This window comes from Salmo salar, chromosome ssa10 (assembly GCF_905237065.1).
Source record: "Salmo salar chromosome ssa10, Ssal_v3.1, whole genome shotgun sequence".
NCBI classification, from domain to species: Eukaryota; Metazoa; Chordata; class Actinopteri; order Salmoniformes; family Salmonidae; genus Salmo; species Salmo salar.
In genome coordinates, this window is record NC_059451.1 from 24,830,362 (window position 1) to 24,855,220 (window position 24,859).

The 24,859-nt window shown below is 39.6% G+C and overlaps 1 protein-coding gene and 1 long non-coding RNA gene across 9 annotated transcripts in view; one reads left to right on the forward strand and one right to left on the reverse strand.

Annotated features, from left to right (window-relative positions):
• Positions 1-896: 896 nt before the first annotated feature.
• Positions 897-24,859, forward strand: part of LOC106613851 (nuclear factor 1 C-type) — a 140,087-nt gene continuing 116,124 nt past the window's right edge. For 2 of the 8 annotated variants that reach the window (XM_014216532.2, XM_014216533.2), the window contains exons 1-2: positions 897-935; positions 3,557-3,817. In XM_014216532.2, coding sequence (XP_014072007.1) covers positions 3,719-3,817 — 99 coding nt within the window. In that variant the 5' untranslated portion in view covers positions 897-935; positions 3,557-3,718. Of the gene's footprint in view, positions 936-3,556; positions 3,818-23,466; positions 23,746-24,859 lie in introns of those variants that run through there. The other 6 variants (XM_014216524.2, XM_045687546.1, XM_014216525.2 and 3 more) reach the window with 5 other exon arrangements.
• Positions 18,091-23,799, reverse strand: LOC106613853 (uncharacterized). The gene is made up of 2 exons (XR_001330568.2): positions 23,515-23,799; positions 18,091-18,489 (listed from the first exon to the last, which is right to left on the reverse strand). It is a non-coding gene; the product is annotated as an uncharacterized lncRNA (long non-coding RNA).

Below are 24,859 nucleotides of genomic sequence, written 5' to 3' on the forward strand. Positions count from 1 at the left end.
CAGCCCGTTCCATCTCATCTTAAAGATACTCTATTGGGTTGAGGTCTGGGGACTGTGCAGGCCACTCAAGTAAACTGAACGTGATGTCATGTTCCAGGCCATGTTTTCCACTCCTCAATTGTCCAGTGTTGGTGATCGTGAGCCCACGAGCCTCTTCTTCTTGTTTTTAGCTGATAGGAGTGGAACCCGGTGTGGTCATCTGCTACAATAGCCCATCTATGACAGGGATCGACGAGTTGTGCATTACGAGATGCCGTTCTGCACACCATTGTTGTACTGGCCTTGAACTGCACAGTTATTGGTCTGTTTGTGGCCAGCCTGTTAGCTTGCACGATTCTTTCCATTCTCCTTCGACCTCGCATCAATTAACTGTTTTTGCCCATAGGACTGCCGCTGACTGGATGCTTTTTGTTTGTCGCACCATTGTCGGTAAACCATAGACACTGTCGTGTGAAAATCCCTGGAGGGTGGTCGTTTCTGAGATACTGGTTCCGGCGGGACTGGCACCGACGATCATACCACACTCAAAGTTGCTTAGGTCACTCTTTTTTCCCATTCTAACACTCAATGAACAGTAACTGAATGCCTTGATGCCTATTTGCCTGCTTTATATAGCAAGCCATGGCCACTTGACTGTAGGAGAGATCCATTTTTGTGTAGGGTGGTGTACCTAATAAACTGGCATGTATCTTTTTTTATTATATACTTTTTATATTTTACATAGAAACAGGAAGACAATGCTGAAGTTAACTCATTAGTGGTGTAATGGGTGCAACAAGCCACTCAGGTCAGGTGCTGCAGTCAAAATGTGGATGATTGACGGCTCAAATGCGTTGCATGGGCCAACCAACCAGACAGAGCGCTTGCTCATTCGATTGAAAATAGAGCGTCACGAAACTCCCGCCAACTTGAAAGTCGACTGTAGGCATACACAGGTGAGAGCTAGCTAGCTAGCCAGCCATGAAGATAAAGTAGTCTACTATTTGCCAGCCATGAAGATAAAGTAGTCTACTATTTGCCAGTCATTGACAAGAACATTGCTAACATTTTGCATTCAAATAAATGAATCAATTTTCACTCGGCGTTTAGAGGAAATTTCAGCTTGTGTTTACAGGAAAACGTATTTGTTTGAAACTAAACTTAGCTACGTAACCACAAAAAGTAGGCAAAAAATGTGAAGGCTGCAGAAGTGCTAGCTAGCTGTTATACGCTGCTAATTTAGCTAAGCAGCTAAATAGATAGTCTCATTAAAACACGTTAGAACACATAATTACGACGTAGCAGAATGTCAATGCATTTTTTTGTTTGACTTCAAGTAGGGCTTATGTAGCCAGTAGTCTACTAGCTATGTTTGTTATTGCAGGAACGCCCTGGACCAGTGTTGGGACCATAGCTATTGCCTAAGTAGCCCACTAGCCTATGTTGAGTCAGATACTGGTTTTGTGTTTTCTTCAGTTGAAGACTACTGAGGTTTCTATTGATGTCCACGCACTCCTGGACAAATAATATGTATTTTCTTGTGAGTTATGGAGGTTGTTTGTTGAGTGCCTGATTGAATGGGGTTACATTTGTGAGTCATGGAATGATGCCCCTTTTGTGGGCACAACAATTTCTCAACTTTTAGCCTTCCTTTTGAAACTATTATTATTTTTATGGTTGGGGAAACATCTCTTTATGGTATGGAAAGAGTGTTGCCACAATATTACCACACTGTCCTGATGAAACTCTGTGAAAAGAGAATTAGAGGAGGGAAAAGGTTACTGTCGCAGTGTGTCATTATTTTCAGAGTAAGGATAGGTCATGATTCATTGTGGATGGCCAAAGAATGTACATGAGTTATGATGCCAACTCAGCCAGCAAAAGTCCAGATCAGACCTGCTGGAGCTGGAATTCAAACAGTCACATTTACTACCATATCATTACTCCAGCGTACATACTTACAACAGCATGTATGATCCAACAACAGCCTATAAAGGAGGGCTGTTTTTTTTTTTTTACCCTGAAAGAGCTTTCACCAGCCATTAGAAGTTGCATATCACCTCATGAGGATATTTCAAATGACTCTGGTTTTATTTGCGGAGCGCCACCAAAGTTTAGTTGTGGTTTTATGTTTGAATAATGCCAGCCTTTTCCACTTTTCAAGCCTGACATATCATTTTAAAACATTGAGTCTGTCTCAGCCAATTGTCCCCAAGAAGGTTGGTGAAATGTCATCCTCGTCTGAGGTTTGCCCTTTTTCTATGGTCATGCTTGCTCATAAAGTCAGAGTAAGCATGTGGTTCGTTTAGACAGTGGTTCATGCAGACCTTCTGTTTTCTACTGAGAAGATGCTAACTGAAGTGTCTGAACCAACAGCATGCTCTGAGACACTGTGGTTGGACTGATGCCATTGCCTGGTTTATGCTCACTTGTATTTTTCATCACAACACTTAGGGTTGTCAAAAACAAAGTGATAGTTTAAAAATGCAGTTTTAGATTATGAGAAAGAAGTCTGCATTGTCCATACCTATGCAAAGTAGACGTTAGTCTTTTGTACATTTCAGTGATTCTTTTTAGATCTACGTATTTCATAATGGATCGTTAAACCTGTGTGGTGGTCTTCATTTTGTATCTTTTTTTTTGCCTAATTTTAAAAACATGAAACATGCAACAACATATTTGGTCATTGATATCTTTGACCACAGAAACAGTTATGAGAGAAACAAAGGAAGAATAACAAGACAAAACGAGTAACCTACATCTCTTCTATGCACATTCAGCATTTATGTGGTCAAAACACATGTTAATGAATCAAAGGCTGGTAACCTCAAGCCTGGGGAGTGGGGAGGATTTGTGGAAGAGACATTTGTTTTCTACACTCTTTAAAAGAAAAAGCCAGTGCAGAATGCCTGCTGACTACACTCCGATGAAAGCATGTAATGAGTTTCTCTCATTTAAAGTCCAAAAAGAAGGAAAATCTTGGAAGACAGCCTTGTTAACTGACTCCAGCTGTGTGGTTATTATGGGTGAGAAGCTGCTCTCTCTGATGGCTTCCCTTGGCTGGGGGGGAGAGAAAAGCCACAGACCGGATGCCCCTGTATCATAAGCTCACTCAAAGCTATATAGAAAGGGGCTTGCAAAGTTTAAAGCACAGCCTCTTGCTTGTTTGAAGTAGGATTGCCTCGTGGGGTCCACTTCTTATAACATGGGGGTGATTGTTTTTAGGAATGGGTCGTTTGAACATGGGTCGTTTTGTACTTTCTGTTCAACAAAGGTTAGCCTATATGTCTTTTTAGGATAGTCTGAATTTTAATATGTTCTGTACTGTTGTTTTTCTTTGAATATCTTCCCACTCTTATGTTTTTTCCAAACGTGTGCTTGATATATTATTCAAACTTGTGTGTGTGTGTGTGTGTGTGTGTGTGTGTGTGTGTGGGTTAGTACAGCTGGAATTTGGTAGGCTGTCTAGCAGCCTGTGGTGGTGGTGTCTATATGGTCTGGAGTGAGTGTGTGTGTGTGTATGGCTGCAGTTGGCTGCTGGTGTCCTAATCTTCCTGGTCTTACCCACTCTCTGTAGACTACCCAATCTCTCTGAGAGCCTTGCAGGGAGGTAAGGAAGGATGAGAGAGGGAGATGCCGGAGAGGGCTGGTAGCTGTGTGCAAGTGACTCCTGCCTGACTGTGAGACTGGAGTTGTGCTGAGCGTCCGTACTTCACTGTAGCGTTACATCTGGCTCTCCATGGAGCTCCCCAACATCACACATATGGGTGGCAAGGCAGCAGACAATGCTATCAAATGGCAGCTGTGCTATGACATGACGGCCAAAACCTGGTGGATGGTGAGTTCACATGAAAACTAATTTGAGGTCTTTATGTATGGTCAGTGTTTTAAGTATTCCTGAAATCATAATTTCTATTGCCTTTATCCACCGCTTTTGTTAAAACTACCTTTGGTTTGAAGATGTATTTTATGCTATCTGATATCTCACTGAATATTGTTGTGCGTCCAGATGTTTCAGTTGCTTTGTAGTTTACAGATTTATTATAGTTTAAACAAAAATGGCCATAGAAATACCCGTCATTCATAATAACCTTGTTTGGTGTTGATATTATTCCAAAATGCAAAGTTTGAACATGCATGAATTCAAAAATGGTTAGGCCTAGGCTAATTGTTTATACTAAAACTTAATATACAAGTGGTCAAAACAACAGTGAATGCCTATACTAACATCGTGAACGTCACTGTGTTGTCTGTCCTGTGCCAATATACAGAACTTTGTGCTTTGCAAATATTTAGTTTTGATCAAAATATGTGGGCCACCATCACCATGATTTATAGCCCACTGAATACATTGCATGATAGTTTATTTTCTTTATTTCTTGGTAAATAGTATGAAAGTCAATATGTTGATGAATCTACACAAACCATGTGGGCAGCAGGTGTCCCCTGGTGTCTTCAGAGATATTACATGCATCACCACACACAAAAATACACTATACATTCAACTTATAGAGACAATAGTGCCACTGTAGTTCATCGATTGATTACTATGAACTAAAATCTATATTTTAGTATTTGTTGAGGGGAAAACAATTGACATTGTGTTTGTTTCATTACTCTTTCGTTCACAGATGCAGAATAAACTAGGTCAAGGTCTTTCTTTTGACCTAAATGCATGACTTCTCTCTTCGTGAGAAACTTGAGACAGAGTACGCTCTTACAACTGATCAGCAAAAAAAATCTGTTTGCTTACACTATCATGTAGATCATAAGTACTGTCACGCATATTCCCAAACCACTCTCATGCACGCATTCACACATTTTCTCATGTTTTGTTATTGTGTTAGCTCAATTGCGACAAATCTGTGAGTCTATATTGGATTACACTGTCAAATGCATTTGAACACAGACACTATTTTCTGTCCCCAAAATGTTGGAGAAGCACAACATAAGAAGATAAACATACTTTTAAGTTGTACACGAAAACTCATGTCTCGTGTTCAGTTTCAGTAAGAGCGGACTACATCCTAACTGCAGTTATGTGAACCTGGTCACAATTTGGCAGTCATATACAATATCAGTAGTTATGTAAATAATCAAGCTCTCAAATGTTTTGGGTGTTATCATTATGCTGAGTCTATACCATTCCTACTGTGATATGCATATGCACTGTTCTATGGGTATGCACTGCACAGTATTTGTACATTCTACTGTAAATCAAATGTATTTTTATTTTGTCACATGCTTCGTAAACAACAGGTGTAGACTGAGAGTGAAATGCTTACTTATGGGTCCTTCCCAACAATACAGAGAGAAAGAAAATAGAGAAATAATAGAAAAGTAATAATAAATACACAATGAGTAACTATAAGTTGGCTATATACACAGGGTACCAGTACTGAGTCAATGTGCAGGGGTACAAGGTAAATGATGTAGATATGGACATATAACTAGGAATAAAGTGACTAGGCAGCAGTTCCTAGACTGTCTACTAAAGTCTGGCCTGCTCCTGTCTTCTCTCAGCCAGTTTCCTTCAGAATGGTCTGTATTTGCTTAATGTCCAAGTTCCCAGTTTTGATTATTTATTCATCTGTAATAAATTGCGTTTTTTTTCTCCCATATTATAACAAAGGTGATTGCTATCCTCCCGCTCATTCTCTCTTTCTGCATTAGCCACCCGCACTTTTGTTTAATTCAGCTTGGCAATTAAGACTTGCTACGAGGCCTAACTAATAACTAATCAAAATGCTGCTCTTTGATTGTTTGTCAAACCCACAATGAGAAATGAGCTGTCTCACTAGCTGGTGTTTCACACATGTTCTCCTTTGTCAACATTAGCTGCTTGAGTTACCTTTTGATCCTGCCTGTATGTGTGCGGAGCCGTTTTGCTGCCATTACCCTGGAAGTACCCTTTTGGAAAACATCAAATCAAAATTGCGTGCGTGCTGCCTTGTAACTCAATTCATTCAATTCATCAGAGTTTTTTTTCTTCCACTGCACATATGAAAAGCTTTTAGAGCTAATGAGTAGTTTAGTTCCTTCTCTCTGAATGTGAATCTAGCCTATATGATTCATTCTCTTCATTCCATAAAGGCCTACAGTGCCTTCAGAAAGTATTCATACCCCTTGATTATTCCACATTTTGTTGTGTTACAGCCTGAATTCAAAATCGATTAAATACATTTTCTCTCACCCATCTGCACACAATACCCCATAATGACAAAGTGAAAACAAGTTTTTAGAATTTTTTGCAAATATATTGAAAATGAAATACATAAATATCTTATTAACATAAGTATTCACACCCCTGAGTCAATACATGTTAGAATCACCATTGGCAGTTATTTACAGCTGTGAGTCTTTCTGGGTAAGTATCTAAGAGTCATGATTCTTTAAAAAATGATCTGTCAAGTTGATTTTTGATCATTGCTAGACAAACATTTTCAAGTCTTGCTATAGATTTTCATGCCAGTTTAAGTCAAAATTGTAACTAGGCCACTCAGGAACATTCAATGTAGTCTTGGTAAGCAACTCCAGTGTAGATTTGGCCTTGTGTTTTACGTTATTGTCCTGCTGAAAGGTAAATTTGTCTCCCAGTGTCTGTTGGAAAGCAGACTGAACCACGTTTTCCTCTAGGATTTTGCCTGTGCTTAGCTACATTGTTTATTGTTATCCTAAAAAAACTCCTTAGTCCTTGCCGATGACAAGCATACCCATAACATGATGCAGCCACCACCATGCTTGAAATATGAAGAGTGGTACTCTGTGTTGTTTGATTTTCCCCAAACATAACACTTTGTATTCAGGACATAAAGTTAATTGCTTTGCCACATTTTCCTTATTGAAAACAGGATGCATGTTTTGGAATATTTTTATTCTGTACAGGCTTCCTTCTTTTCACTCTGTCATTTAGGTTAGTATTGTGGAGTAACTACAATGTTGTTGATCCATCCGCAGTTTTCTCCTGTCACAGCCATTAAACTCTGTAACGTTTCAAAGTCACAATTGGCCGCATGGTTAAATCCTAGAGCGGTTTCCTTCCTCTCCGGCAACTGAGTTAGGAAGGACGGCTTTGTTTGTAGTGAATGGGTGTATTGATACACCCTCAAATAACTTCACCATGCTCAAAGGGATATTCAATATCTGCTTTGTTTTATTTTTACCCATCTACCAATTTGTGCCCTACTTTGCGAGGCATTGTAAAATCTCCATGGTCTTTAAACACTATTATTGCACACAGTGAGTCCATGTAACATATTATGTAACACAGGGGTTGAATCCTTATTGACTCGAGGCATTTCTAAAAACATAACTCCACTTTGATATTATGGGGTATTGTGTGTGTTTAGGCCAGTGACACAAAATCTCATTAATCAATTTTAAATTCAAGCTGTAACAACAAAATGTGGGAAAATTCAAGAGGTGTGAATACTTTCTGAAGGCACTGTATGCCTGTGTGACAGTTACAATAAACAGACATTGCTGTTGCTAAAGATTGACAAGGGTTTAGGTTAGTTGACTGGTCTCAGTCAACAGCCATCTCTAGCTGAGGCTGAGCACAAACCACTGTCTTGCCCTAATGGCCTGTTTCTTTACTTCTGAATAACAAACTCATGCCAAAACAGCCATTATGCCCAGTCGAATGCATGTCTGTGTACTACTGGAGCTTCCTGTTCCCCCCATGCAAACCTCTGCCAAGATCATTAGGAATGGGTGACACATGTTGGACTGGGTTGTGGTTTTGGGTAAAAGGCAGTACAAGCCGGAAAAAGAAGTTCACCTTCCAAAAGGGGAGATACAACAAAAATCCATTTGGATTTCAAAAATAGGGATGTGAGAGGATGTTCCATCCAGACCTTCATATTTTCACCTTATTATTATGTCACTGGTATCCTATTGGTAGTTATAGTCTTGTCTCATCGCTGCAACTTCCGTACGGACTCGGGAGAGGCGAAGGTCGAGAGCCGTGCGTCCTCCAAAACACAACCCAACCAAGCCGCACCGCACTGCTTCTTGACACAATGCCCACTTAACCCGAAAGCCAGCCGCACCAATATGTCGGAGGAAACGCCTACACCTGGCGACCGTGTCAGCGTGCACTGCTCCCGGACCGCCACAGGAGTTGCTAGTGCGTGATGGGACAAGGATATCCCTGCCAGCCAAACCTTCCCTAACCCGGATGACACTGGGCCAATTGTGCGCCACCCCATGGGTCTCCCGGGCGCGGCCGGCTTGCGACAGCCTGGACTCGAACCCAGAATCTCTAGTGGCACAGCTAGCACTGCGATGCAGTGCCTCAGACCACTGCGCAACCCGGGAGGCCTGAGGTTTACCATTATTGATGTGCTGATTCCAAAGATTGTCATGGAAAATGAAGTGTGAGGACTACAGTGATATTCCAAATTGGCCTTGATTTACTTTATAATCAAAGTTTCAGTAACTTTCAGTTGACTAATACTTGATAGTCTAATTGCCAAAGTCTCTTGCCTCTGCGTTTTATAATGTAGACATGTCCCAAGTACCAATGTTTACATTTTTGATTCAGTCAAATCTGATCTACACCATGCTTAAGGGAACCAAATAAAAATCCTTAATCAAAGAAACATCTCTTCAGAATGTAGGATTTCCAAAAGTAGGGGCCAAATGGTGGGAGGGAATTAGTGTTGGCTGTAATGTCTAATGGGTTTGGGAAATTAAATACCAACATTTACATGACCAAAAGTTTGGTGGACTTCAGGCTCATGCAGCATTACGCTATAGTTGCAGCTCAGTGAAAATCTGAATTTGGGCTGGGATTTAAGACCCCCTACTGTGCCACTCTGGAGGAATCCTTCCAAGTTCCTTATCCCTCTGACAGGACATTTATAAACATGTTAATGAAAGTGTACTTCTTTTAAGTTCTTTGCATCTAACATAAAAACGAGTTAATGACAGTTTATTCTCAGGGTCTGTACTGTATGTCTTTTAGTACAAGGGTTTGTATTGAGGAATTACTCAGTGATGATTGAATAATGAATGGCAACATGAAAGAGCTCTTGTACTGTAACTCAGCTTTAAGTGTAGCTTGATTAAATCGTATTTTGGACGGTGCATGAGAGGCCTTTGATCGTACTCTGAAGTCTTTGTGCATATTGTCCAGTCAGTGCTTTCCAATGCCGGATGTTTATATGAGCCAATTTTGCATTTATTACCCAATAATGTACAGTGCAGCTAGCTGGGTGATATATCATGAAGGAGGTCCTAAGAGATAAACCACATTATCTTCACTAGCTTTCATCAGGAAGTCTGGAGAGTGAGAGAGCCTTTCACTGTCTGTACACAATGTGTCGCTCTGCAACCAACCCCCCAGCATGACACATCTGACACTTGTTGTTTTGCTTGCATCATTGTCCAGCATTGCAGTGTGAATTTAGAACAATGTGCGTATTTCCTCTGCTACCATCCGTGCCTAGTTTTTACAGCCCGACTTCATTAAAGTGTCCTCTGGATGTTGCTGTTCACCACAGAGGGCAGTAAAATGTATCCTTATGCTGGTGGATCTCCTTCCTCAGCCCTTCTCCTATCCTCTGGGGGAACAGAGTCAGCCCTGGGATTGTGGTTCCAGGCCATGACATCAGATGTCTGGAAACTGACGTGAATTATTCAGAGAACCATAGGCTACTTCAACAAGGCTAAACTTAGGGGGAAATAATGGTTATTCGAGAAAATGGTAACAGTCATTTATCTGCCTTGACATGCGATTCCGACATACAGGAGGAGCTGGCATGACAAAAGAAGATATTATTTCCTGCTTTCTCTATTCATCTTTTTTAAAGCCTTAACAAAACTGGCCACTTCCCCCAAAAATGACCTTCCTGATATCCTCTTTGAGTGATGAGAAGATGCTGGAGGAGGATGCACTCTTTTCTTGACCAACTCATAATTAACAGCCCAGGCTAAGCACAGAAAGGGCAATCTCCAAACTACAGATTATCCCTCTCTTTAAAGAGGCCAAAACATTTTATTTTCAGTTTCTCTGCAAATCGGACAGTATAATCCTCACACCATCTGTGCTATCAGATCTTAAGGAATGCACGCCATGTTGTGGCAATCCTTCCTAGTTACTGTACACTATATCCCATGTTATCCTTTTCCCTCTGGTCTGTTTTGGCTTCACTTGGCCCAAGATATTATTCATTGAAGGGGCAATCTGCAGTTGCTACATCCATCAGAACCCAAAATATAGGTTTGTTTTACTCCAATGTTTGGAAACAAATACATGTAAACAAACCCTATTTAGCCTCAAAACATGGTTAAAAGTATAATGTTGGTATCATGGATGGTCAGTCCTTGCATCCATAGCTCTGTCTATGAATTTGAGTGGTTACGTTTCTCCAGCCCAATTCCTCAGCTTTTTACCCGAAACAGTGGCAGGGATTTCGCTTTTTTATTGTTTCAACTGCTGATTGACACTTTAAGTACATCACTCTGTGCTAAGTATCATCAAAGACAGTGCAGTATAAAGATAGGCAGAAACTGCTTCTCCAATAGAAATCCCAGATCACTTTTGTAAGCGATGCCATGGCGACGCAAGCTAAGCTCATGCGCAGGACACGTCATTGGGTCTAACGGCGTGTTGGGCCGAGCAGCGCAAAGTTGTTTTTGATGAAAATGTGTCACTTTCACGAGGTTGATAACATGTTCAACTACTTAAGACATTGGCTCGAAACTAGGTTGTACCTTTAGAAAATTAATAACTAAGGAAGAATTTTTCACTTCTCTCATTGACTTCTCAAACCCTGCCCTGGCCTGCTTGGTCTGTTTCAAAAGTGTTCCCGGAAGTCTTGTGATGTTGCGTCTCTCTGGGTTTAAAAACACTGTGGTATCATGGTGTCTGCAAGAAGTTGTATATACTTTCAAGATAGAGCTGGGTGATATGGACAAAAATCTGTATGATAAATTGACTGAATTATCCCGAGAACGATACGTTTCTAACTTTAATGTGCACCAGTTAACCTACTTTTGTATATTACCATACCCTTAGAACTACTACTAATACTTTGAATGTTGTAACTATCAATTGTATAACTACCGTTATCGATAGCCCATATTAGCAGAATTATTTCATTTCAAACGTCACATTTCTCTAGTATAGGCTACTTGTGGTGATTATCAATATCTGTTAAATGTCCTCGATAAATCGTTGTTGTCGAAAATGTTCGGTTTATCGTCCCAGCTTTATTTCAGGACATACTCTACAAAAAAAATGACTTTTATTTGGTTGCACTCAATTGAATTTGATCATGACACACACAATATGTAACATTCTGTATCATCTATATAGACTGTATTCATTGGAAAGGGACATTACTTTGTTCTGTAAGACATGAGTGGTTATTTGCTTATCAGTAGTATTATGGAAAAGGTATTCTATTCAGCTGGTTCGGCCAGATGATCAGTCAGTTGTTTTTTATGATGTTTTCATGTCCACCGTCCTATACAAATAAACTGTGACTACAAGGATGTTTAAAACATATAATAGATTATATAGCTTTATAAACAGTCCTTTCATATGGATAGAATAGGCCTACTCAGTACTCACTGATGCTCTTAGTGTTGAAGTGAGCAACGGTATGGTACCGATTCAGAACTGAGTTATTTGTTAAATAAGGGAGTGGCACTTGCTGCTTTACATTGAGATAATCCCAACTAGATTGAATAAGGGAGGTTTAAAGTTTTAGGGCACTTGCCTGTTCAACTTTGGCCTTCCTGAGAGTTTTCTGTTCCATCCCAGCTTTCATTAGATTGAATTGGGTATTAGTGTAATTCTCCTTTTTGGAAATTGTGCATTTAGCGTGATTAAGTTTTTGGATTACTTGCCGGATTTGTGTGGGACTTTCTTTGGACTTTAGAAAAGTTTGAACATGTAAAAAGGGAGTCTAAGTGTTTACAGAGTGCAAGTTATCCTCAATGAGTGAGAGCCTGGGCATGGTTCACCTATTTGAAGAGGCTTACATATTACCTGGCTTTAGGGCATTAACCTTGAATTACAAACATCACCCTTAAAGTGGGCATTACCAGAGCTTGAGTTTATTTGAATGTGTATAGAGAGAGGATACCTTCAGTCGGTTTTGAAAGGTCACTGCTTTTGTTGACTACTGAGGTCAGGTAAACTAATCTGTTGAATCCCACTAGTTGCAATAATATGTGGACTAGGATGTTGTAATTAGATATTTCATCACCAGTAGAGGGTGGTAATGAACCTCTTCTTTTTTTCTGATCATATTTCTGAGTCTGGAGTGGAGACTCAACAGTAGGTGTCACTAGATAGTCACTGAATGTCCTGACATTTTTTAATTACAGTTTGTTTATTTCTTGGTAGACTAATTTCATGACTATTTGCTTCCAAAATACTGAATTTGCTTTTGGTTTATTATCGTGCACTTTTTTGTTTTCTACTGATAGAATGGTATGAACTCTCAGTTCTGCTCAGTCCCAGACCTGTAGACGTTGTTTTTCATGCAGTAACTGGTTGCTCCTGATGTAGATTTTACATATGGACGTCCTGCACTTTAACTTTCAGCCTTTGACGTTGGAACAGAGAGCAGAGATCACAGAAGAGGACCACAGACAATACATTTTTAAGTTTAGTTGGATAAAATACATTTACAGCAAAAACATTTGCACATGACGTCATTTGCACATTTGTCTGATTTTATTGCATTTTGTTTCTTGGCACGGTGACATGACTGAATTTATTTCATTTTATTTTTACAGAGCTGCAATAAAGATGAAGTTAAACAACCTAAACATTGATATACAAGCATTAGATGAGAGAAGAAAATAGCATTAGCTCATGTGGAATATAGAATGAAATCAGAAAGTCAGTTAAAAGGTATCCTGTGATAATCTAACTATTTATTTGATTACGGGACCATCACTTTTGTTCACAGATTTGCAAGAAATGCCCAGTTCAGGTGAAATGGAAAAAGGAATGACAAGATGGGTACAGAAACAAGACCAGCCTTGTGTGTTGTGAGACTGCTGTGTGAGTCTTCCAGGCTAGTCAGCACTTGCACTTCGGGTCCAACTCATAGAGCCAGACGTGCTGGTGTATACTTAAGCAATAAGGCCCAAGGAGGTGTGGTATATGGCCAATATACCACAGCTAAGGGCTGTTCTTAGGGACGACGCAACGCAGAGTGCCTGGACACAGCCCTTAGCCGTGGTGTATTGGCCGTATATCACAAACCCCCGAGAAGTCTTATTGCTATTATAAACTGGTTACCAACCGAATTAGAGCAGTAAAACTAAATGTTTTGTCATACCCATGGTATACCATGGCCTTCATCCAATCAGAATTCTTGGCTCAAACCACCCAGTTTATAATGTACTGTATGGCCCCACATAACCTTATAGGTCCTTGGTAGGAGAATAATGACATAATGCTTCAAAAGCTGTCTTGTGAAATAACTCACAGTCTACTTGACACATACCTTTATCTCCCATTGTTCTCTCTAAAAGTAGAATTCTAGCAACTCACTTTTCCAAAGTCATCCATATTTGTAATTACTCAGTCAGCAGTACAATTCTTACTCATTTTGTCCTTTTATTGTATTTCTGTGCAGTAAGCAAAGGTTTGAATTATAGATTTACGATTATGTAATAACAGGCCTTGACATGAACTAACATCAGTACCTAATGAAAACCCTTGGATTGGCTGTACCTAATACGTACATTAGCTTATTACAGGATAATCAGTGCCAAATTACTGCAGAGTAATCATTTTCTAATAGCCATTAGTTTTGTCTCCAAGGAGATTTGGATCATGATAAATTAAACCTCTACATTATGCAAATTGATGTGGTGTGATTCTGGGAAAGGGAGCTGAATAAGCCTACTTTGTGGTCCTTTTGTAGCTCAGTTGGTAGAGCATGGCGCATGTAGTGCCAGGGTAGTGGGTTCAATCCCCGGGACCACACATACGTAAAATGTATGCTTGCATAACTGTAAGTTGCTTTGGATGAAAGCGTCTGCTAAGTAGCATATATTATTAAATTAAAAGCACTCAGATTTTCATTTTGTACCAAGCACCCTCAATTATTATGACAAGGAGGGTTGACACTGCTCTTTTCTTTGTCATTTACATTTTTGCTGATACTGTTTGAAAGATGCCTTTAGCCTCTAAAGAGGGTCGTTTTGAGCACTATATGTGTTTTTACTCTAGGTATTTTAACGTGATTCAGGCTTATTATACATACCCATCTCAACCTTGTTCTGTAGATCTACTTACTGTACCTTATCAGGTCAATTGCAGCTGCTTCCAACCCTCTTGCAGGATAGAGAGTTTTATCTGGCCCAGTAGTTTCCTTGGTCAGGGTTACAGCACCTCATGGGACAATTGATTGTTTTTACAAATTGTCAAGCTTTTATGCTTTCGGCTCATGCCCTGTATAACAATTTGGATCTCTCCCCTCAGCTTTTGTACCACCCTTTCCACCTCCGCCAGTTTCAGATCATCACTTCAAGACTGTAGGTTGTGTAACTGTTTCACTCTTTGAAGTGATTTATGTCAGTTCTTTTAGAAGACAATGTAGATAGCTCCCTCTCAAAAGCTATCCTGGTGTTCCAGTCCAATCCTGAACACTTTCACTCTACTGACAAAAGCTAGGTTTCCATCCAATTGGTGACAGATTTTCATGCGAATATGATAAAAAATCTGCATAAAAACAATATGCACAATATCCCACCAGAGGTGCGTTTCCAGCAAACTGGATAAAAGGCTGTGTGTGATGACGTATTGTACATAAAAATCACTATTGCAGTTAAGTTCCTGTGTAACGAACAGAAAACTTAAATAAATGGGTTTCCAGACAAACGTTTGCTGATAAAGTGGACGGGGGTTGGTTATATGATGAGATATGGACAAGAGCATGATCATTTTAGTTGATAATTGGCAGCCAGGCACTGATCATCATGTCACCAGCTTTCAAATAATAGCCTACCCTCGATATTTAGCCTATTGGAAATTTGCATGATCACCGTCCACTTAACTACCATGTGAAGTTCATAACTTATTTCATCTGCCTTTAAACTTTTCATGCTTTTCCACATAGTGTTGGTAGGCCTACAACGTATCATGTCATCGCGTGACTACAAGTTTACTTCACTGATTATCATATTAATATTTGCGCATAGAGACGATTCCACTGACATTTCTCACGTAGTTAATTTTACAGACACAAAAAGATCCCGCTATGTTGAACTAACAAATTGTCTGTCGACATCCATGAAATTGTACAGAGATTTTGTGTTACCGTCAGCCTAGTCTTTTTTTTAGGTCTATACGCCAGGTAATTAATCTGCATGAAATAGTTGGATGGAAACCTGGTTAATGACAGATTTCTTTTCATCAACTTTTCCTAGTTGGACAAGCTCCCATTTCTTTTTAGTTCTGGTTTACGTTGGTTCTTGTCAATACCGGGACCACACCAGTGGATGATGTAGCGCGTCTCCCTGCTGGCAGCACGTCTGAAGTTCCCCTCCATTGATGGCCTCCCATCCACATCTCTCTGGTTTGGAGGATTTCAGGCTTGTCCACTGTATTTCTTGCTGGCCCAACACCAGCGAGACACTGTATATCTAGGAACTTCCAATACCATGTCAGTCACTTTAGTCCTTCTAAATCTGACTAAATCTTCTCCCACCTTCCTCAAGTTGCATATATAAGCACTTAGAACATCTAGACCTTACTGTCTGTCATGTTCCCAAGCAGAGTACATATGACCCTTACTGACCCTCTGCACCCACATTGTCTAAAACATTTTTTTTTTAAAGTTACTGTGGGGTTGCAGAATCAAAAACATTTATATATAAAAGCAAGGCTGCTTGACTTGAACCATTTAGTTTTTAATGGAATGGTTTGGCTCACTGAAGATGACTGTAATGTGCCACAAATGGTCCAAATTGGGAAAATTATGCGCAATTTTCTCTTAGTAATCATTCAGAGGCTGAGCGTAGTAAAACAGTTACCTTCACTGAAAAGGAGAGAGGTCTTGGCACTCTGCATCTTGGCAAGTCTTGGTCCAATTTGGAGAGAGTTTCCAGAACTTTTCTCCTTTTTCTACTTTTATCTAGCTTATGTTTTGGAAAGCGAGGCGAATCTCATTCTGCAGAGTTTTGAGCCAGTAACAGGTCAGTAACAGAAAGCCTTCTACTGTGTGTGCTGTTCTACAGTTGTATGACACATAGACCCACTGACATGTGTTCTCACTCATGAGCTACCTGAGTACCCTACACTAAACCAACTGTCAAGTGGCATAAGCATCAAACTGAATGCTGTGTACTATAGTTTGACTCCCCGAGGCAATAACCGGTCTGATGTCTTTTCCCGTCCATCCCCGGGGAATTATTTCATTATTTTACAGCTTGTAGATGTGATCGTAGGTTGGTTATTTAATTATCTATAACATCTGCAGGCTGTTTGTGCAGGGGATAAAAAGTGCTACACTATACAGATATCAAACCACTTCATTAATTACACCACACATAAATCTGTGTAGCCTATAAGTAGGCCTACTCTTTGTCTGCTGCCAATTGATGGTTATCTGCTTTTCTAAACTAAACAAAAGCTGTTGTAGTACCTCTGCTTGCCAGCATCTGGAGTAGTTCACCATGAAGCAGTCAAAGTTCTACAACAGTTCTAGTTTTATGTATGCACAGAAATACTTTAATATATCACTCATAGATACAAGAACAATGCTCTTAGATTCCACTTAGAAATACTATAAAGTATATATATATATATATATATATATATATATATATATATATATATATATAGTACAAAATGATGTGGACACCTCTACAAATTAGTGGTTTTGGCTTTTTCAGCCACACCAGTTGCTGACCGGTGTATAAAATTGAGCACACGGCCATGCAATCTCCATAGACAAACATTGGCAGTAGAATGGCCTTACAGAAGAGCTCAGTGACTTTCAATGTTGCACCGTCATAGATTCCACCTTTCAAACAAGTCAGTTTGTCAAATGTCTCTGCCCTACTAAAGCTGCCGCTAAAGTGCTGTTATTGTGTAATGGAGACATCTAGGAGCAACAACGGCTCAGCCGCGAAGTGGTAGGCCACACAAGCTCACAGAACGGACCACGCGTGTAAAAATTGTCTGTCATCAGTTGCAACACTCACTACCGAGTTCCAAACTGCCTCTGGAAGCAACGTCAGCACAAGAGCTGTTCATCGGGAGCTTCATGAAATGGGTTTCCATGGCTGAGCAGCCGCACACAAGCCTAAGATCACCATGCGCAATGCTAAGCGTCGGCAGGAGTGGTGTAAAGCTTGCCGCCATTGGACTCTGGAGCAGTGGAAACTCTTTCTCTGGAGTGATGAATCACGCTTCACCATCTGGCAGTCCAACGGACGAATCTGGGTTTGGCGGATGCCAGGAGAACACTACCTGCCCGAATGCATAATGCCAACTGTAAAGTTTGGTGGAGGAGGAATAATGGTCTGGGGCTGTTTTTCATGGTTTGGGCTAGGCCCCTTAGTTCCAGGGGAGGGAAATCTTAACACTACAGCATACAATGACATTGTAGATGATTCTGTGCTTCCAACTTTGTGGCAACAGTTTAGGGAAGGCCCTTTTCTGTTTCAGCATGACAATGCCCCCGTGTGCACAAAGCAAGGTCCATACAGAAATGGTTTGTTGAGATTGGTGTGGAAGAACTTGACACCCTGCACAGAGACCTGACCTCAACCCCATCGAAGGCCTTTAGGATGAATTGGAACGCCGACTGCAAACCAGGCCTAATCGCCCAACATCAGTGCCTGACCTTACTAATGATCTTGTGGCTGAATGGAAGCAAGTCCTCGCAGCAATGTTCCAACATCTAGGGGAAAGCCTTCCCAGAGAGTGGCAGTTGTTATAGCAGCAAAGGGGGGACCAACTCCATATTAATGCCCATGATTTTGGAATGAGATGTTCGAGCAGGTGTCCACATACTTTTGGTCATGTAGTGTAGTTTATTATCATTTTGATGTACAGCATTTAGAATTTCACCATTGCAAAGTGAACATCACTGTAAGGTTCATAAAGCAATGAGACAGAATGCTGACTACCAGGCAACTCCATGAAACACACTTTGGTACTGCCCTCTTCAGGAGACCTTTATTCATGTCAAACATTACACTTCACTCACTTTTCGATTGAGTTCAGCATATCTGTATGCTTTGCATGCATCCTGTTCACTTGCGTAAAGATGACATGCAACACACTTGTCATAGTTTTATGAGGTTTGAAATACTACTTTCATTGTCAGTTGATATCATAGCGTGAGTCCTGGCTCTCACTCCTCTGCCTTTAGGAAATACACCTTTTTAGCTGTAGATTTTACAGGAACCCTTCAATTCACATTGAACGGTCGGATCATGTCTCTACCTCTCGCTCCAGCACAGCCTTCCTGTGGTAAAGTCAGATGGCATGCCAAGACAGCTTACTCCACCAAACTCAGTGGCCTATGGATGAGAAGAGCAGATAACCAAAGGTGGGTTAGACACATCATGAATCTGCAAGTTAATTTTACCATAAGTGAATGAATCTCAGGAATTGCATTGTGTAAGCAAGTGGTAACATAAGTAGTTTTTCACTGAGTAATGTATGTAGTATTTAATCAAGTTGGGGTTTTGCTCTCATTTAGTGATTTCTTAAATGTTCCTCTCTGCATCTTGCAAATAGAGTTTATTAACAAATGTATGCTTGACATTGTCAAGTCCTATTTTACAGGTGATAGAGGATGCTATTCTCCAATATCAATATTTGTTGCAGAACATGACATGTACTGTATACTGAACAAAAATATAAATATAAATGCAACATACAGTTCATATAAGGAAATCATATCAAATTGTATTTGTCACCAAATACAACAGGTGTAGTCCTTACCATGAAATGCTTACTTACAAGCCCTTAACCAACAATGCAGTTCAAGAAATAGAGTTAAGAAAATATTTACTAAATAAACTAAAGTAAACAGTTGTAAGTACAATAAAATAACAATAACGAGGCTATATACAGGGGGTACCGCTACCAAGGCAATGTGTGGGAATACAGGTTAGTTGAGGTAGGTAGGGGTGAAGTGACTATGCATAGATAATAACCAGTGAGTAGTGTTGGCGTTGGCGTTCCGGTACCGCTTGCCGTGCGGGTAGCAGAGAGAACAGTCTATGACTTGGGTGATTGGAGTCTTTGACAATCTTTTGGGCCTTCAATTTAAATAAATTCATTAGGCCTTAATCTATGGATTTCACATGACTGGGTAGGGGCACAGCCATTTATTTAAAAAAAATATTTAACCTTTATTTAACTAGGCAAGTCAGTTAAGAACAAATTCTTATTTACAATGACGGCCGACATGGTGAGCCTGGGAGGGCATCGGCCCACCCACTGGGGAGCCAGGCCCAGCCAATCAGAATTCATTTTTCCCCACAAAAGAGATTTATTACAGACAGAAATACTATTCAGTTTCATCAGCTGTCCGAGTGGCTGGTCTCAACACGATCCCGTGGGTGAAGAAGCTGGATGTGGTCCTGGGCTGGCGTGGTTACACACGTGGTCAGAGGTTGTAAGGCTGATTGGGCGTACTGCCAAATTCTCTAAAACAACGTTGGTTTATGGTAGAGAAATTAGCATTCAATTATCTGGCAACAGCTCTGGTGGGCATTCCTGCAGTCAGCATGCCAGTTGCATGCTCCCTCAAAATTGTAGACATCTGTGACATTGTGTTGTGTGACACAACTGCACATTTTAGAGTGGCCTTTTATTGTACCCAGCACAAGGTGCACCTGTGTAATTATCATGCTGTTTAATCAGCTTCTTGATATGCCACACTTGTCAGGTGGATGGATTATCTTGGCACAGAGAGATGTTCACTAACAGGGATGTAAACAAATGTGTGCGCAAAATTTGAGAGTAATAAGCATTTTGTGTGTATGGAAAAATTCTGGGATCTTTTCTAATATCAGCTCATGAAACATGGGACCAAGACTTTACATGTTGCGCTTAGATTTTTGTTCATTATATATAGCATACATGTTTACTTTTTACAGCATCTATATGTGTTGGTCCAACCCATAGTCTTTTACTGTGAGTGGTCCCACAGACCCAGACTCTGCATTATAAGACTATGTATTTGTTCTTCACTTTTCATTATAAAAATAATAATAAATCTGTATAATGCCTCCTGATGGGCCAAATCCTAATCTGAGATTTCAGTAGCATACATATTTTATTATTAAAGGAAATATACTTTGGAATGTTCAAATGAAGTATTTATGATACCTTAGGCTATATTAATCTAGGCCTACTATCCACGCAATTGAGTCTATATCAGGCCTACACCATGAGAAGATGTAGTTATAAATTAGCCTGACAAGGCCAACTTTATGAAATCAATCATTTACATTTTAAAAACAACTTTGATGCACAATAGCCTAATGGCGGGAGATTGTATGAAGTTTGCACCACATGGTTTCATATTGAAAACTCATTCAAATTAAATGACAAAAGCAATGTTTTTATCCTGTCTGCAAGATTTCTTCAGTTTGATTTTCTAATAATTTCATTTAAAATTAGGCTACAGATTTAGAAATCATAAAATAACTACCAGACATCTGTTTTTTTTAAGAAGTCCAAGGTAAAAGAAACAAAAGAGTGACCAATCCCAAGTAGTTCTGCTGAGGTTAAAATAACTTTTCATTTGAGATTTAAGTATTGTACTTTCTCTTTGTCTCCTTTTGATTCGTGCATCCATGGATCAGTGAATGTTTCCCGATGGTTAATTAGACATTTCCGCATGCAGCTATAGACAAAACCTGTTGCATTTGTTATTCTGATGTCATACCATATAGGCTAGAGTTTAACAAACTCTTCCAAGCAAAACAATTTGTTTGGCCAGAGGCTTTCTAATCAATACAAGATAATTGCATTTCTAATTTTGTTTACTGTTTAATGAATGTTCTTGTGGTCCTGTCCAAAACTATCATAAACATTTTATAACACTTCCAATACTCCTGCTAAGGGGCTTAGAATGAACAATTACTGGACTTCAGAACTAAAACGTATCAACAACCAACCACAAATAAAGAAAAAAATACAATTTATCTCACAGTGTAATGTAAAAGACCTCATAATTATTGGTAGCCTGGAAATGATTTTGTATTTTAAATCCATGTCAGGAGAAATACAACTTAGGTTTCTTCAATAAAAAATATTAAAATACATTGAGTTTATTGTCAAAGCAATGTGACATTTTAGAAATATTATTGTTTGTTTTATATAAATAGCCTACTCATTTGTTTTACCTCTCATATCACCAGTTTAGGAAAAATGGTTTATAGTTAGTCTTCAAATGATACATTTATGGTTATTGATAATCAAATCCATTAATGTCTTGTACAATGCATGTTGGAACCGTCAATTACAAATAGCCATATTCAATTGAAATAGGTCTACCCAGTACACTGTGGTGAAATACACAATGCATGGACCCCAATATTTTTTGTTGTTGATTAACGTCATCCAAGAAGTGAGCAACAAGTAAAACATTTGTTAAAACATATTTTTCCCATGAGTAGATGTTATAAAAAAAGAATGCTTTCAGTTGCATAAACCTGCATTTTCAAAAAACAGAACATAATGAAAAGTGGGCCTATGCCTTGTTTGGGCCTAGATCTAACTATCAAACATTAGGCTATTGCGTCATTAGCAAATTAAAAAGTGTAATAAAAGTCAGAAAACACAATCGCACACTCACTATTGAATGGATTTTGCATGATTCGTTTGACTGTTAAAATGCAAACCTGAGACTTCAATTCAAACAGGTGTATTATCCATTGCGTAATCACGTTCCTACCCTAGATAAGACATTAATATTCTTAATCAAATTGTTATATTATGATTCTAATGAAAGGGCCATTTGACATTTGAACAGTGAAGTTAAATCGAAAGAGAAAAATAATCCAGTAATTGCCTATACATGGGGGATGTAATTGCTAGTACTAAAAATCATTAGTTCAGTTTAAGATAGGTAGCGACAAAAATGGTCTCTCGCATGCAAGCTACACATCTCTTAGAACCTAGTTATATAATTGCAATAAAAACCGAATTCTTCAACCAAAGAATGCATATTCATGTAGGTCAATTATCACTAATTTCTAGAATGATGTAATATATATACTGCTTTATGATGTTTTTAAATGTACTCATGGCCTACAGTTTTCAAGCGCTTTAGGCCTAATGAACTGAAACGCAGAAAGCAGGTGAACACACTGGGTTATTATTTGGGAATGTCACTCTTATAAACTCAAGTATGACATTCCTAAATGTTTTCAGTTATAACATGTCACAAGGCACATACTTTCTTTCGTGACTGTTGAAGAATATTGGTAAACCTTTTTTTTTTTTACGTTTCCAATATGAAGCTGCAGAAACCAGTTGGAGACGCGGGGTTAATTCCGTGAAAAAGTTAAGTTATAAGAATACTTCTACATTTATGAAAGTGAATATCAATAGCAAAACGACTAGACTCTGAATTAATTATAAATAGGCTACTCATTAATACATTATCAAATCATCTTCTGTTTGGAATGTTAGTATAATAGTAGGCTATAGCAAACTTGGGATGTATTTTCCTTGAGGATTTACGCACAACCGACTGTGGTCAAGTTCCCTGCTGCTCTTTTGAAAAGTGTGCGAGCAAAGTGGGGTTAAAGGCAATGGCAGATTTGACAACACCTGAAACTTTTGACAGCTCTCTAAACCATGAGGATCCCTCCCAGGAAATACATTGAATTGAATTGTTTAGATGTAATCACCAGTGTAATAAAGAGCTGGGGATCTAATTCTGAAATCACACACACATACATACATACATACATACATACATACACACACACACACACACACACACACACACACACACATACATACATACAGAGAGAGAAAGAAGTATAGCTACGTTCCAAACTTGAAACTTGCCCTAGAACAGTGAGAGGAAGAACAATTTCATTGTATATCTGTCAGAGATGACATGTTTTGTAATAGTGGCTCACAGTGGGTAAATAGTTGTCTTTTTGCTTTTTATGAACTACGGCATCAAGTGCCACCCTAATACAATGCCCTAAACCACACACACTCCCTCTCTCGCACACACACTTCCGCGCACACAGACACACACACCACCTTCGTGTTCATATATATCCTTTCTCCGAGACGACTGTAAGATCTCCTATTAGCCCATCGTTCGGGCAGTCTTTAAGGACATCCATGATCATACGAAGCATTGGTACCATCATAACTAAGGACATCTATGTGTACAATGCTGCAAAGCAATGAGACCGAAGACTCAGTTCTGTAATTTAAATATAGACAACCAACAACAGCACGATACATTACGACACCATCAAGCAGTTTACAGTTAGCAGTTTCTGCCCGAAATCGTAGCTGTAATATTGTAGTAAAATCTTTATTTTGTTCTATTGTACCTTGTAGCGAAGATTCTGCTGGGGTTGAAGCTGTAGACTTCGCGTGGGACGTTTCTGATTGATCTCTGTGCGGTGTAGTCTCCCCTCCGAAGACCACGGATTACCTCTGTTCGCGGATAAATGGATATGGAATAATAATAGAAACCAGTCGACGAGATGACCAGGCGCTGAACCGCGGTGCTGCATAAACTAGAACTTTTCTAGGGGGGTTGGCAGTTTCGCTTTGAAATGGTACGTTAACAAATCAATTTAATCATTATTTGTCCATGTTCCAACAGACGCAAGGCGAGAATGATCACGAGTTGTGTGCACTTTGTAAAATCCAATTACGATAATCGCGTAGAGCTGTATTTTGGTTTTCTGCTCCTTTGTTTCTCAGCAGTTGGGCTACTCATTTTCTTGTTGGTTTTCAGCCAAGCGGAACGTTTGTGGGAAAGGCTAGAAATGCAGACATACTGTATATTTGTTACACCGGCGCGTAATGATTAAGATCGTCTGCAAAGCGTTTTGGCACTTCTCCCGTAGTGAAATGTATTAGTTTTTTGCCAGTTTGAGTGGGGCAACGCAGATTCAATACCTGACGTCGAAGGCCAAGTTGAAGTTCAAAGCCAATAGACTCTGTACCGGGTTTAGTTTGTTCAGCAGAAAATGGCCGTGGCCGTAGCCTCAGGCGCGCCGGCTTGAATTTGAACCATAGACCGACAGAGACGCTCCGTCCCTGGTTGCAGTACAGTCCGAGTGCGGTTATAACACACATACTCGCGAGTGTTTTGAAAGTGCACTCAACTGGCTTATTTAGAGTTTTTGTGAAAACAATATAATTTATTTGGCCCTCTGTTTTGGAAATATCAAACAAATATATTCAGGACGTTATATTTTTGGGTGTCATAGATAACAAAATGGCCAATTTTGTCTGAACTGCAGTTCACTTCATGAAGGTTGATTTACCCACCACCACCGAACTGCTATAGACAAACTTGTGCTAATGGATTGGATGCAATTATTACTTCACGGTATTGTCAGATCAAGGTGAAAACAATATTGATGCAGACAACATTGTCCCTTCAGACTGATCTCAGAATAGTTTTCTTAGCTTTGCCCAAGATAACCTGGTCTACTCACTCAAAGTAGACCAAGAAGAAATGTTGTATGTCCTTTTTCTCTGGTCTGCCCATATGGAGAGTCCATGTATAGGCCTACTCTTGTGTGTAATGACATGGGGATATACTTACACTTTATAGGCCCCTTACAATCAACTTTTTGTGTGCATAGTTACAAAAGCAGAACGTGTCCATATAGTTGAAAGAAAGAATGTGACCATCTTTCTTGGACAGTTCTCCAAATA